Source organism: Artibeus jamaicensis, unplaced genomic scaffold (assembly GCF_021234435.1).
Source record: "Artibeus jamaicensis isolate MK-2021 breed Jamaican fruit bat unplaced genomic scaffold, CSHL_Jam_final contig_548, whole genome shotgun sequence".
Taxonomy (NCBI): Eukaryota; Metazoa; Chordata; class Mammalia; order Chiroptera; family Phyllostomidae; genus Artibeus; species Artibeus jamaicensis.
Genome location: NW_026521883.1, coordinates 4,348,758 through 4,361,286, shown reverse-complemented (window position 1 = coordinate 4,361,286; position 12,529 = coordinate 4,348,758). Strand labels below are relative to the sequence as shown.

General features: G+C 42.4%; 1 protein-coding gene across 4 annotated transcripts in view; it reads right to left on the bottom strand.

Annotated features, from left to right (window-relative positions):
* The window catches only part of PYGL (glycogen phosphorylase L), a 53,595-nt gene that overhangs the window by 37,031 nt on the left and 4,035 nt on the right, over positions 1–12,529 (bottom strand). For all 4 annotated transcript variants that reach the window (XM_037155707.2, XM_037155709.2, XM_037155710.2 and 1 more), the window contains exons 2-4: positions 11,214–11,315; positions 8,015–8,093; positions 4,924–5,027 (exon numbers count right to left, since the gene is read on the bottom strand). In XM_037155707.2, coding sequence (XP_037011602.2) covers positions 4,924–5,027; positions 8,015–8,093; positions 11,214–11,315 — 285 coding nt within the window. The remainder of the gene's footprint in view (positions 1–4,923; positions 5,028–8,014; positions 8,094–11,213; positions 11,316–12,529) is intronic.

The window sequence follows — 12,529 nt, the reverse complement described above, 5'->3', positions numbered from 1 at the left end:
CTGGAAGTTAGAGAGCTGCTGGAGGCAGGAGGATGTTTCAGATGGAGGATGAAGCCTAGGGGAGCCTGGAGCTAGATTTGAGCTCAAGGGCAACTTGTATCTTGTTAAAATGTGTATTCTCAGTGGATCTGAGATGGGACCTGAAGTTCTGCATCTTATGTTTTTTCAAGATTTTAGTTATTGTTTTAGAGAGAGAAGGTTGGGAGGGAGAAAGGGAGAGAGAGAAACATTGGTGTGTGAGAGAAACACTGACTGTCTCTTGCACGCCCCCCACTGGGGACCTGGCCTGCAACGCAGGCATGCGCTCTGACTGGGAATGGAACCAGTGACCTTTCATTTCATAGGCTGTTGCTCAATCCTCTGAGCCACACTGGCCAGAGCTGAAGTTCTGCATCTTTAACAACCCCCCAGGGCTACACGGTGCAGCAGGAGCTACACGGTGACACAAAGTCAGTAACTGTAACTCAGGACTTAGACTTGCACTATCCCTCAATAAAGAGAACCAAAAAATTAAATTTTAACAAGGACACAATTGAATTTTATCAGCTGATAAGAAACTATGTGTTATAGCTAGACTCTCAGACAAATAAATGAGAATGTCCAGAAAGGATCAAAAACATCCTGCTTTGCAAAATACCTCAGGCTGCACTTAGGCAACGGCAGCTTTGGGGTTTTCAAATACTGGGCAATGTGAACACTTTCTTGTAACAGGAAAGATCTATAAGAAAGGACCGCTTGCTTCATTTCAGCACTCGGGACTGTTGTAAAACACACCTGAAGCTATATGAAACAGGAAGATGATGAGGCAGAAACAGTTTTCTGTCAAAAGTCAAGCACACAGGAGAACCGGCAATGTATCTTCTGCTGAGAAACACAACAAGATCATAATGTCCTGCCCTCAAGCGGCTTGAAATGCTTCCAGAAGTGACCATGGGCTCCAAGGTGTCCCACTGCCAGTCCATCCCCAGCCTCCTACAGAAGTGAGAGGCTGCCCTTGCTCTTTGTGACAAGGAACCAGTCGGCTGATTACTCGTAATGCCATCCAATATTGCTTTTCCTTTTCCCTGTCAAATAAGGGCTAATTTTAATTTCACTGGGTTAATGAGTTCTGTAGGAGGACAGATTTCTAAGCTGCTGTTCTTTATATTTTAGTCTCCTGATTTAGCAAGGAATCACTTAATACTTTCCTCGATTTTACAAAGTTTGTTTTTTAAGGTACGTGGAGAAAACAGACATTTCAAACCACAAGCAGGTCTGAGCGTATCAGAGAAGTGAGAGAACCACTGTCCCCTTTCACCGCCCTCACTGGATCCACAGAAGCTGCCAGATGGTGATAAACCTCTGCTCCACTTTGCTTTTTTTCCCCAATGAATCAACAAATTGGCCTGTAAATTTAGATTTCCGTGGAGCCAGTGATCCCTGAATGCGCTAACATGCTGAGCCACTTGAAGGGAGGGGGCGAGGTGGGAGGAGAGCTTTCATTTACATCCAAGCCGGCTGCTGGACCTGAACATCCGGATGAAGAGAGCTGAGACCAAGGCAGTGAGGCTCTGCGGAGTGAGGGGCAGAGTGCTGGCCTGGGTGGGGGCGGCAGCCTGGACTTGGCATCTCCCTAGAGGAATTACTCAATGCAATCTGTGTCCCAGCCAGTGTGGAAGCAGAGGTCAGCTCAGGTGGCTCTGTCAGCGACCGAATTCTAAGAAATGCTTTGCCCTCAACTGTGGGACACACAGGACATTAAGAACCAGTGAGCAAACACCAGGAGCAGTCAACAAGCTTTGCTTTCTGCTGGTACAAACAATCGCAAAATGTTTCTGGAAACACGGGGAATGCAACAATGGTAACCAAAAAGAGTGCTAGGTAGTGGAAACTTTGCATGACTAGTTATTGAAGGCTTGGCATGGGGCTCTAAGAGACAGAGGGTCCAGCAGACACTGGTTCAACTGCAAGATACCTACTGTGTGTGTAGGAACTCAGCACTTTGGTGTGTGATGTTAAACGCACCGTGGGGCTGTTGAAATCATCCCGTCCCCACTCCCTCCCGGAGGCCAGTAATTTTCACAGAGAACTGCTACTGATCCCCATTAGAGTTGACAGTCAGTCAAGAATTTTAGCAATAAAATTATTTTCTTTAGGGGGGTTTCACTATGAACACATGACTGCAAATCTTCCTTGAAAAGAGACTTCAACAATTAAAAGTCCATTGATCTTTGAAAATCTTCCCAGCTTGCATAATTTTCATTAGAATTCTCTGTATCTGCCACTGTAAGGGCAAGGACGTGTCTGATGTGACCACAGCCTGAAGAGGCACGCTGCTTTCCTGGAAGATCGTTCCAGTTTTTTTATGGAAATAGTTTCTTTGTGGTATGACGTATTTCATGTTTGTTCTCTGAAACCTTATCCCAGGAAACAGTGGATATGGCAAATGAAGCTCTGCGGGCTTCTGACTCAATTTCAAGGCATAGTAAGAGAAGTGACGATGGCTAGTGAGGCCGGCTGGGGCCACTTGGTCTCTCTTCTTTCTTTAAGAACATTGGATAACACATCATCCGGGTCTGACGGGAGAGAAGGGATGGTTTCTTGGAATAAAGACCATTTAAAAGGGGCAAAGGTAGTAGGTGTGACCTTTCATAAAATTCTGGGGAAAATGCAATGAAAATGGTTTTTTTTTTTTAGATTGATTTTCAGAGTTTCTCTTTAATCTTTTACACAAGAGTAGTTAAAAGATATGAAATGAAATCCTTAGACATTTGGGTTGTAATGAGTACTACCCCAAAGAGAATGGATACCACGTATTGCTTGGTTGAGTCGTGTCAAAACACTGGCCACACTGGAAATGCCTGCCTAGTCGGAAGCTTCTCACCATAGAACCCTAAGTTATCTTATTAGGGGAGGGACCCAGCTACTCTCTTTTCATAGTTTTTTATGACTCTGAAATACACGCTTCTTACGGAATGTGAAACATAAATAGAAGACAGTGAAAGTCATCTGTAATCCTGTCTCCTAGAGATAATTATTACTGAACAGTTCATGTATTTTTTTCTTGCCCTTTATTTTTTTTGGCTGGCTTTGGACAGTTGAGCCATACCATCCATATGATTTTATACTTCCTTTTTTCAACTAACATAAATAAGTTCCCATTTCATTAAAATTAATAAAATAATATCAATGGCTACATTAATATTTTATTATATAATACCACAATTTATTAAATTATCCTCCTTTCCTTAGGCAAAATGAACATTTCACTGAGTGTCTGTTTGTGTACATTTTGCATATTTTCATAATAATTCTGTGAAGCTGGCACCTCCATTTTGCAGATGACAAAACTGAGGCTCAGAGAAGTTGGGTGACCTAGTCCAGGCAACACACCTTGTAAGGGTAACGAGTGGCCATTAGGCCTCAAATTAGAAATCAAATCTCAAATTAGGGCCCCAGAGCTTTTTCCCACACAATGCTGACTCCCGACTCACTGAGAAGTAGGTGAAGACACATTGGTCCTTAGCAAAATTGGAAGCTTATCTTTTAACGTATTCCTGATATTCTCCTTCTGAGACTTCTTGGGGGCATTCTTGCATCACACCAAATCTTTCAGTTCCTTCCTTCCTTGGCCCCGAGTGTCCAAACACCGAGAGTGGGAAGAGGGTGGCAGGGCGCAGCACCGAGCTTACTGTCCTTCCTCTGCCCCGGGATTAGCTCCAGCCTATACCCTCCCATCCAACCCGAGGGTGCTGCCCTCAGACCGACGCTTGGAAGTATGGGAGGGGCTGAGAGAACTCAGGCTTTTTGGAAAACACAACCAGTATCTTTCTGTCAATGGTATATGAATGTGAAACAAAGGTAGGGAGAGAAAGAGCGTAAGTCACACTTAGTATCAGGGAAGACTGTCCACACCAGGGCTGAGTGTAGACTCAAAGAGTTCCCAAAGATATGAGAAACAAATTCCCAAGAACCTGGTTTGGTTACACAAAAGTAAAACTAGAGCCCTGGCTGGTATGACTCAGTTGGTTCTAGCATCACCCAGTAAACCAAAAGGTTGTGGGTTCGATTCCAAGTCAGGGCACATGCCTAGGCTGAGGGTTCTGTCCCCATTTGGGATGTGCAAGAGAGGCAACCTATTCATGTTTCTCTCTCACATCGATGTTTCTCTCCCCCCTCTCTTCCTTCCTTCCCCCCTCTCTAAAATCAATAAGCATGTCCTCAGGTGAGGATAAAAATAAAATAAAAGTAAAGTAAAACTAGAATCATTTGTTTGGACTGATTACTATTTGTGCAAATCTACAGAGCACTATGATGATACATATTAAACATGTATCAGATTTATTTGATATTACAGCTAACAGGATTGCCTGCTTTCACCTTATTAAAAAATCAGCACCCTGGGCTTACCTATCTTTTAAATAGTCATGCTAAGGAGGACAGGACTGACCACAGAAAAGAACACTGAACCTGGACCTGGAATCCTGGGGACAGACCCATGTTCGCCAGCGGTGTGATCTGGGGTAACTCCAGTTCTTAAGAGCCTCAATTTTCTCACCTGTAACATGGCAACATGATCCTACCGTGAAAGGTTATTGGGAGAGAAAAGTCAAAAGATGTGCTCCTCCATGTAGCAGGCTGCAGAGAGGAACGTCACCTGTTGTGGATGGTCCACACTCAGACACTCAGAGACAAATGCTTTCATTTCCAGAGCACCCTCGTGAGTCGGGCACTGCCTGAGATGCCCTGGACCTGGCAGTGCATGACGCTGCAGGCTCTCTGCTCTTACATACAAAAGGGGGAAGAGCGGCAGTATTCACTCATGTCAGCCAAATGCAAGGGGGATTGGTGCAGTTCCATGTTAAATGTCTGTAAACTATAAATCATCCGGAACATCAAGAAGAAGTATGTTAATCACAAAGTTTAAAAAGATGGCTCACATACCTGCCATCCATCTTGGATCTTCTGATTGAAGATTCCATACTCGTATCGAATGCCATAGCCATAGGCTGCAAGTCCCAGGGTTGCCATGGAATCCAAGAAGCAGGCTAAATCAATCCAAACACAGCCAAAAGGCAGAGTCATCAAGGTGATTCAATTCTCAGGTCTTTTACTAAAAAGCATGACAGCCACAAAGCATTTTCCTATGAGCAACCATGTTTCTATTTTAAAGCACAGAGACTGCTGCATAGCGGGAATTCGTTTTTTAAGTAACATTTAAAAAATTGTAAAATGAGTACTATAGGAAAGTTAGAAAATATGAAAATGTGTAAAAAGAAAACAAACATCACTTAGTACCTTACCATTTAAAATAACCGCTGTGTACATGTTGGCATTTCATCTGAGAAGACATAAAGAAGTTGGCCTGCACCGGACACGGCCGTCATTGTCTTTGTCACTCATACTGCCCTTTCTAAGGGATGCTGTCTCCATAGCTCCCTGCCTGAAAAGGCAGCTCCAGGAGAGAACTGGCCAGTGACTACCTGACTGACTACATGGACATCTGTGGCAGACTCTCTTTCTGGCTAATGGAATTCCAAGGTCGTTCAGGTACCAGGTGGCCCTATGCTACAGGGAGGCTGGATGAGCAGTGAATCTTGCTCTAGTCTAAGCCTCTGAGCCAATCACAGTAATTCTATTTCCTTCACCAGTTATTGGTTTTGGCATGACTGTGCAATGACATTCAACCCAGTGAGAGGCACTGAGAAGTCTTCTGGGTGAAGCGAAAGATGTTCCTTGCAGCTGCCATCAATTTCCCCTGGGGGAAAGCCAAGAGAACCAGAGAGACCCAGAGTCCCCACAGAGCTACACTGCCAAATAAGTAACCTTGAACAGCCCATCTCCTGGACTTCTTGTTCTGTGACAACACGTGGCTGAACCCTTTTCATTTTGCTAGGTTTTCCGCCATTAGTCATCAAAAGCATTAATGACAGAGCACCTGATCCAGAACAGTCAACCAACAGGCTGGGTAGGGATCTCTCTGGTGGCCAGGTGTAACCTGAGGGCTAACTTACACTGATCAGATTCCCCCTCTAGGAATCTGAACCAAGAAATATACAGAGAATGAGGAAATGTACCGTAGGATCTAAAATGGGAATGAACATTGAAAAGTGTTGATTACACTTAGGTTCATGGTGGAGCCCCAAAACAGAGACTGACAAAAGCCAGTGGCCAATCCTTCAGGTGAGTGAAATGTTACAAAAGTTTTCCAGTCCCCGTGTCCCACGGCCTGGCTCTGATCCAGGTCTTGCTGTCTTGGAGCTGTGGCTACTTGTCTTTTCCTGGGTCCCGATCACATTATCCTTAGAGCCTGGCCAGATCGGGGTCCCGAGGTTTTCAGTCAGGTAGGAAATGAGGTCCTCTAATGAGAAATACTCAGTCTCGTCTGCCACTTCACTCTCAGCCAACTGAAGGAGCGAGGTTATTAGTCAGGTACAGAGTGGGGTTAACCCAGCCAACAAATATTGAAGGTCTGGGGCTTTCCACAGAAGGCAGGCAGGCTGGTGGCCATTCTTAGGGGTGCATGCCATTGGCTCTGCTGATCTTCCCACAGGCCCATGGAAAGCCTTCGAAACTGCCTGATGGCTGACTTCGCAAGGGAGCAAGCATCCGAAGGCAATGTTTTCCTAGTCCTAATGGCAATATTAAGGCAACACAGGGGGAGAGGCTTAAATCTGTGAAACACACGCACATGGGTTTCCAGTAACCTGGAGGTTTGTGTGAAATGAAGATGGAATCACTTCTAAGAAAATGAGGGTAGATATTTTCATGGAATGCAATCTGACACACACACGTGCAGTGGTGCACTTTTATTATTAAATTTAAGTTTCACAGGTCACACATTAATACATCCTCCTTATAAAAAATGTTATAGCTAGGACTAGCAGCCACCTTGACTGCCACCCCCGATTCTGCCCTCCTCTCTAGAAAAGATCAAAAAGAGCAAATTCCAGACTTTTCTACGGATTTGCGTATGTATGAGTGTGAGAGATCAATTTTATTTTTTTGGTTGATGCACATCACTCCGTACTATGAATTATTGTGCTACTTATTTACCTTTTTGCTATTGATGGATATTAGGTTATTTCTAACAGTTTATTTTTATAAACAATACCATAACAATATTTTTCACATGCCTCCTTCCGCATGTTTGAGGTGGTTTTTATTTTTTACAGTGGATAACAACCAGGAAGTAGAATTGTTTGGTCATAGGTATGTGTATACATATTTTAAAGATTTTATTTATTTATTTTAAGATAAGCGAGAGGGAAAGAGAGGAAGAATGAGAGGGAGAGAAACATTGATGTGTGAGAGAAACAGATCAGTTGCCTCTTGCAGGCCCCAACTGGGGACCTGGCCCGCCACCTAGGCATGTAACCTGACCAGGAATCAAACAGGTGACCCTTTGGTTCTCAAATCAGAGCTCAATCCACTGAGCCACACCAGCCAGGGTGGTATGTATAGTTTTAACTTAATGGAGCTAATATCTTTAATGTTTTCCTCTATATTTGTTGAAAAACCATTTCCTGAATAAAGGAAAGAACTCAAACTGCATCTATACAAACAAGAGTAATAATCAACTAAATCATACCAATACTATAATGAGTGTATCATTACCTACTAGTCCATCGAAAAGCAAACTGTGAAGTGCACAAGACAACACCACAGTGGTCAGACAGCTTAGTTCATATCACACAGGTACATGAATTGAGTAGCTGCGACCATATAACGGTGAAGTAAAGGGGCTACTGTGGAAATCCTTAAGTGCACAGGAAGGATCTGGTTAACCTTAAGGTTTTAAGCAACATCTCTGAGGGTTTTAAGCAATGTGTCTTTTGTTCAAGTTCTCTTCTCTTTTGTTTGTGTAGGACAGATCAAACCACAGTGCAAACTCAAAAACAAGTACATTTATAACCGGGTTACACTATGCACTTCTCCTAGGAAGCTTGTTTGGTTCTTCTTCGCACGGTCACGCATGGCATCTGAGAAGGCATCAACTGGCCAAACACTATGACACACTAACCATGTCACTTACCAGCAAGCCTCCCAAGACCACCATTGCCAAGCCCAGCATCTTCTTCCACTTCTTCTAACTCCTCTATATCCAATCCAAGCTGGCGATGAAAGGAAAACACCACTGAATGTGGATACAAATGCAGGCCATTTCAGAGAGAACAGTCATTTCCTAAAGCTCTGGGTTGGGTATCCCGGCTTATCTGTGTGCGCAATTTTGTCAGCTCCCTTGCAACTTATTCCGGCATCAGATGCCCTCGGCAGATGCTGGCAACGGCCAATGCACACTGTTCAAACTGGCATAGCAGCAGCTTGTGGAGAAGTGTGGGCGCTCAGTGTTCATTACTGACTCTGTTCCTTCTCAGCCATGTGACCCTGGGCGGCTGTATGTACCATATTTAGGGTTGTTCTGAATTAAGTGAGATCATACAAACAAACCATTCATATTATTCCTGGGCAGATATTCCTTAGTAAATGTTAACTTATTATTATTTCTTAAGATTCTTTTTTTGTGCCGTCGGGGTAAAACCTAAGAAATAGTCCAGAACCAAGTTCACACTAACTGGGCCAAAGAATTTTAAAAATTATCAAAAGGTATGAGGTCAGAGTTTTCAGGATGGAGTAAAGGTCATCTCTTCAGGCCCACAGTATATTTACTCAGTAGGGTCAATGGTTGTTAACCCAAAGCCAGCCGGTGAATCACTGCCCATGAGTCGGACCAGACTGCAGTCAAGAAAACCACAGCCCCCTGGTCTAGCTCAGTGATTTCCAACCTTTTTCATCTCATGGCACACATAAACTAGTTAATACAATTCTGTAACACACCAAATAATATATTTTCTGCTGATCTGACACAAAAATAGGTACAATTTTGATTTATTCACACCAGATGGCTAGTATCGTGTTGGTTATTGTCACTATTTGACAGTCTAAGAGAAAAGAGGTCAGTGCCCCTCATGAAACAGTCAGGTACTGCAAGTTTTAAAAATTCTTGTGGCACACTGACTGTAAGTCGCTGGTTTAGCTGGACAGAGCTCAAATCTTCTATTTTTTCTCTGGGTTGGACAAAAGGCCACGGGAGGCCTAGAGGCCCGTGTGACCTCGGGACTGATGCAATTGGCAGCCAGTCAGCTCCCTGCCCCAACGTGCTGGGATTCGCACAGCCAGAGGCTGCTAAGGACTCACGTCAGAATCCCGAAGCCCTGGAGATCACTGTGGGTTGCTCATTTTACAGTGACGAAGTTGATGGCAGATGAAACCATTGACCTGTCCTGTGCTGACTAGATCATAATTCAGCCCATGCTCAGCTGATGATGGTCTGTTGTGAAATGACTCCATTCTTACCTGAGTGAGGCAATCCATGAAATGAGATGTTATTTAAAGTGGAAACATACTTTATACACTTGAAAACATAGGCAGGAGAAACAGCCCTGCTTGAAGTTGATGCCTCAGTTTCCATGGTCACCTATTTGAATCCCTTCCCTTACACCAAAAATTGCTTTGTCACACATCTTGGTAAGGACTGTATTTTGCCATGTACAACGTACACATTTTTGCCCAAATTTTTGAGGGGAAAAAAGGGATGCACATTATACATGGGTATAATGATTACATACCATGAGTATAATAATCCTGTGCATAATACACACAAAAACACGGGTGTACATTATATATGGTGAAATACATTAAGTCTTCTAAGAGTTTAAAAAGGGCTTTGCTTCTGTTCATTGCTGAAAGGACTTCCAAATTTGCTCCTTGGTATGACAAGAGTTTACTGGGGACCTTGTACAAGTCAACTGCTTAATGCTAACATTCAGGTTTTTTGTTTTTTTTTTAAATTCTAAAAATCTACAGCTAAAGTACAAAAAAGGCCTTGAGCAAACAGACACGGCCACTCCATCCCACCTTAGTTATATGCTGCTAGGCCATGAGAAGTGCACTGTTCTCAGCTGTTATCAGGGGAAGGAAAAAAGAGAAGTAGAGAAGAGCTGCCCTGGTTCTTTCATAAGGAAATATTCTAGCTAAGTCACAGAAAGGAAACCAGCCCTTAGTGACAAGCAGCTGACCACATGACCACATGACCGGGCAGTTCTAAGCCAAGGAAAAAGAGCAGTTTGAACAGTCTCACATTTAGAAGATATCTTTGCAACTACCCATTCTTCCTTTCAACCACATCAAAAAGGTCAAAGACTGTTTGTTTTTGGTATGGAGATCCGTGAAGTTCAGGAGAGAAACAGTTAAATATGTTTAAAAAAATAAATTAGCGTATTAGGTTTAAGACCTTAGGCTCCCCCTTTAAGGAGGAAGTATATTTTACATTCCACTTAGCAAAAGAGAAAGTATAATGATGGAAATTTAAAAGCTTATTATTTTCACATATTGCCTTGACATAAAATAAGTCAATCTTTGACCATTTTTGGAAAGTAGACAGGAGCCTAAACTAAAGCTTGTGATTCTGACAGTAGAAATTCAAGCACTTTTATTTATTTATATTTTTAATTTTTTTTTATTAATTTATCTTTAGAAGGGAAGGGAAGGAGAGAGGGAGAGAAATATCAATGTATGGTTGCCTCTCATGCATTCCCTGCTGGGAACTGGCCCACAACCCAGGCATGTGCCCTGATGGGGAATCGAACAGCGGATCTTTTGGTTCGCAGGCCCATGCTCAATCCACTGAGCTACACCAGCCATGGCTATTTTTTTTAATTTTTAAAAATCTTTACCTGAGGACATTTTTTTTTCATTGCTTTTAGGGAGAGAGAGAAATATCAGTGTGAGCGAGAAGCACTGATCACTGCCTCCTGCACACACCGAGGTATGTGCCCTGCCAGGGAGTGGATCTGTAACCACAACCTTTTGGTTACAGGTTAGAGGATGATGCTCCAACCAACTGAGCCACACTGGCCAGGGGCAGAATGGAGCACTTTGAAAAGGCTTGTTCAGATGCTAGTTTCTAAGATGTAAGTTGCTGGGGAATGCTGTCAGAAGCTATGATTGCAAATGAAAATTCTCATTAGGTAAAACTAGGTCTCTAACTTTCTTTCTCTTAACGCAGAGGTCACCAGTAGTTTATAGTTCTAATAGTTTGCAATAGCCATGTCTATAGAAGCAATATTTTCACCTTATTTTTTTAAGGCAGGGGAGGTGCTATATCCCCAAGGTTATTGACTTGAACTTGAAATCTGAGGGGAGAGAATGCGAGAAATACAGAGACAATGTACCTGGTAAATGGCCTCATCACAGGCATTCTGCAGGCCGAGGTTGATCATGGTGTTCTGTAACGTTCGGCCCATGTAAAACTCCAAAGAAAGGTAATAAACCCTCTGAAACAAAGGAATGAGAGGTCATGTTAACTCGATGAGGCCAACCTTACTGGTCAACATAATACACAGGCCGACGATAAAAAACAAACAGGCAGGGCGACTTTGACCCAGGTCCCAGTGAAACTCCTATAGATGTATGAAGGGCTAAATAAAAGCATTACCGACAACTGGCTTTGGGAAACCATATTTTATCCTACTTGTGGCAAAGTAGTTCTGTGTCTTTTACCCCCAGGGAGAAAAAAGTAAACTCGTCCACCTAATTAGATTCAACGTTTTGTATTTTTTTCCTTTCTGTTCATGAGCCTTGTAAATTAAGCACATATTTTGGACAGAGAGAAGTCAGACTGTGATAGCTCACTGCTCATTTGTAAAATATTTATAGGATGAGAGTCAGATGGGGTTGGCTGAGACCGTCTCAAATCATCCAAGAAATACAAAGATTAACTCTTTCCAGATACACCGAATGGCTACAAAGTATTCCTCCATGACTACTTTCTGTAAAGTAATATCACAATGAATTATTTTAGAATTAAATTGTTCTAGAAAATCATGAACTGGCAACCACAAAAAGACTATCTCAAGTTTATTGGTGTGTGTTCTCAATAGAAGTATCAACTTTGAAACTGCCTTTGACAAAGTACCAAGTAAATAGTATCATTGCTGAGTGAAAGGTGCAAAGGTCAGGGTTGTCTAAAACCTTTTAAAAGACAAATGCAGTTTACTAATTTCTTTTTAAAACAGATCAGTAACTTCATCTTCCCCTTTTACAGTATCTTTTTTCCATATCGATTCTTTTTTTCTATGAAACACAAAACAACAAAAATCTGTAAATGCATCAATATAGTCACCTAAAAGTTTAGGGACTCCCCTCATTTCTCAATAAAAAGAACCAAAAGGAAAATTATTTGGCCAACCCCAAAATATTAAAAAATGTATAAAAAGAGTTCAGTATAACAAGTGCCTATTGTAATATGTAACTCTTTAGATATACATATATTTAGAATATCATATGAAAATGTCAATTTAGAAATTTTACTTTTCCCCACTTTTATTTAATGAAATAACTGAAGTCTAAGTCTTCACATGAATAGTCAACACCCATATTTAGTGGGTCATCGAACACTATTCTCCAGAACACGTCATCATCCTTATCCACGTTGTCTGAGAATCCGTGACACTGTTGTCAGGGCCCTCGTCAGTCCATTGGGCGCCTC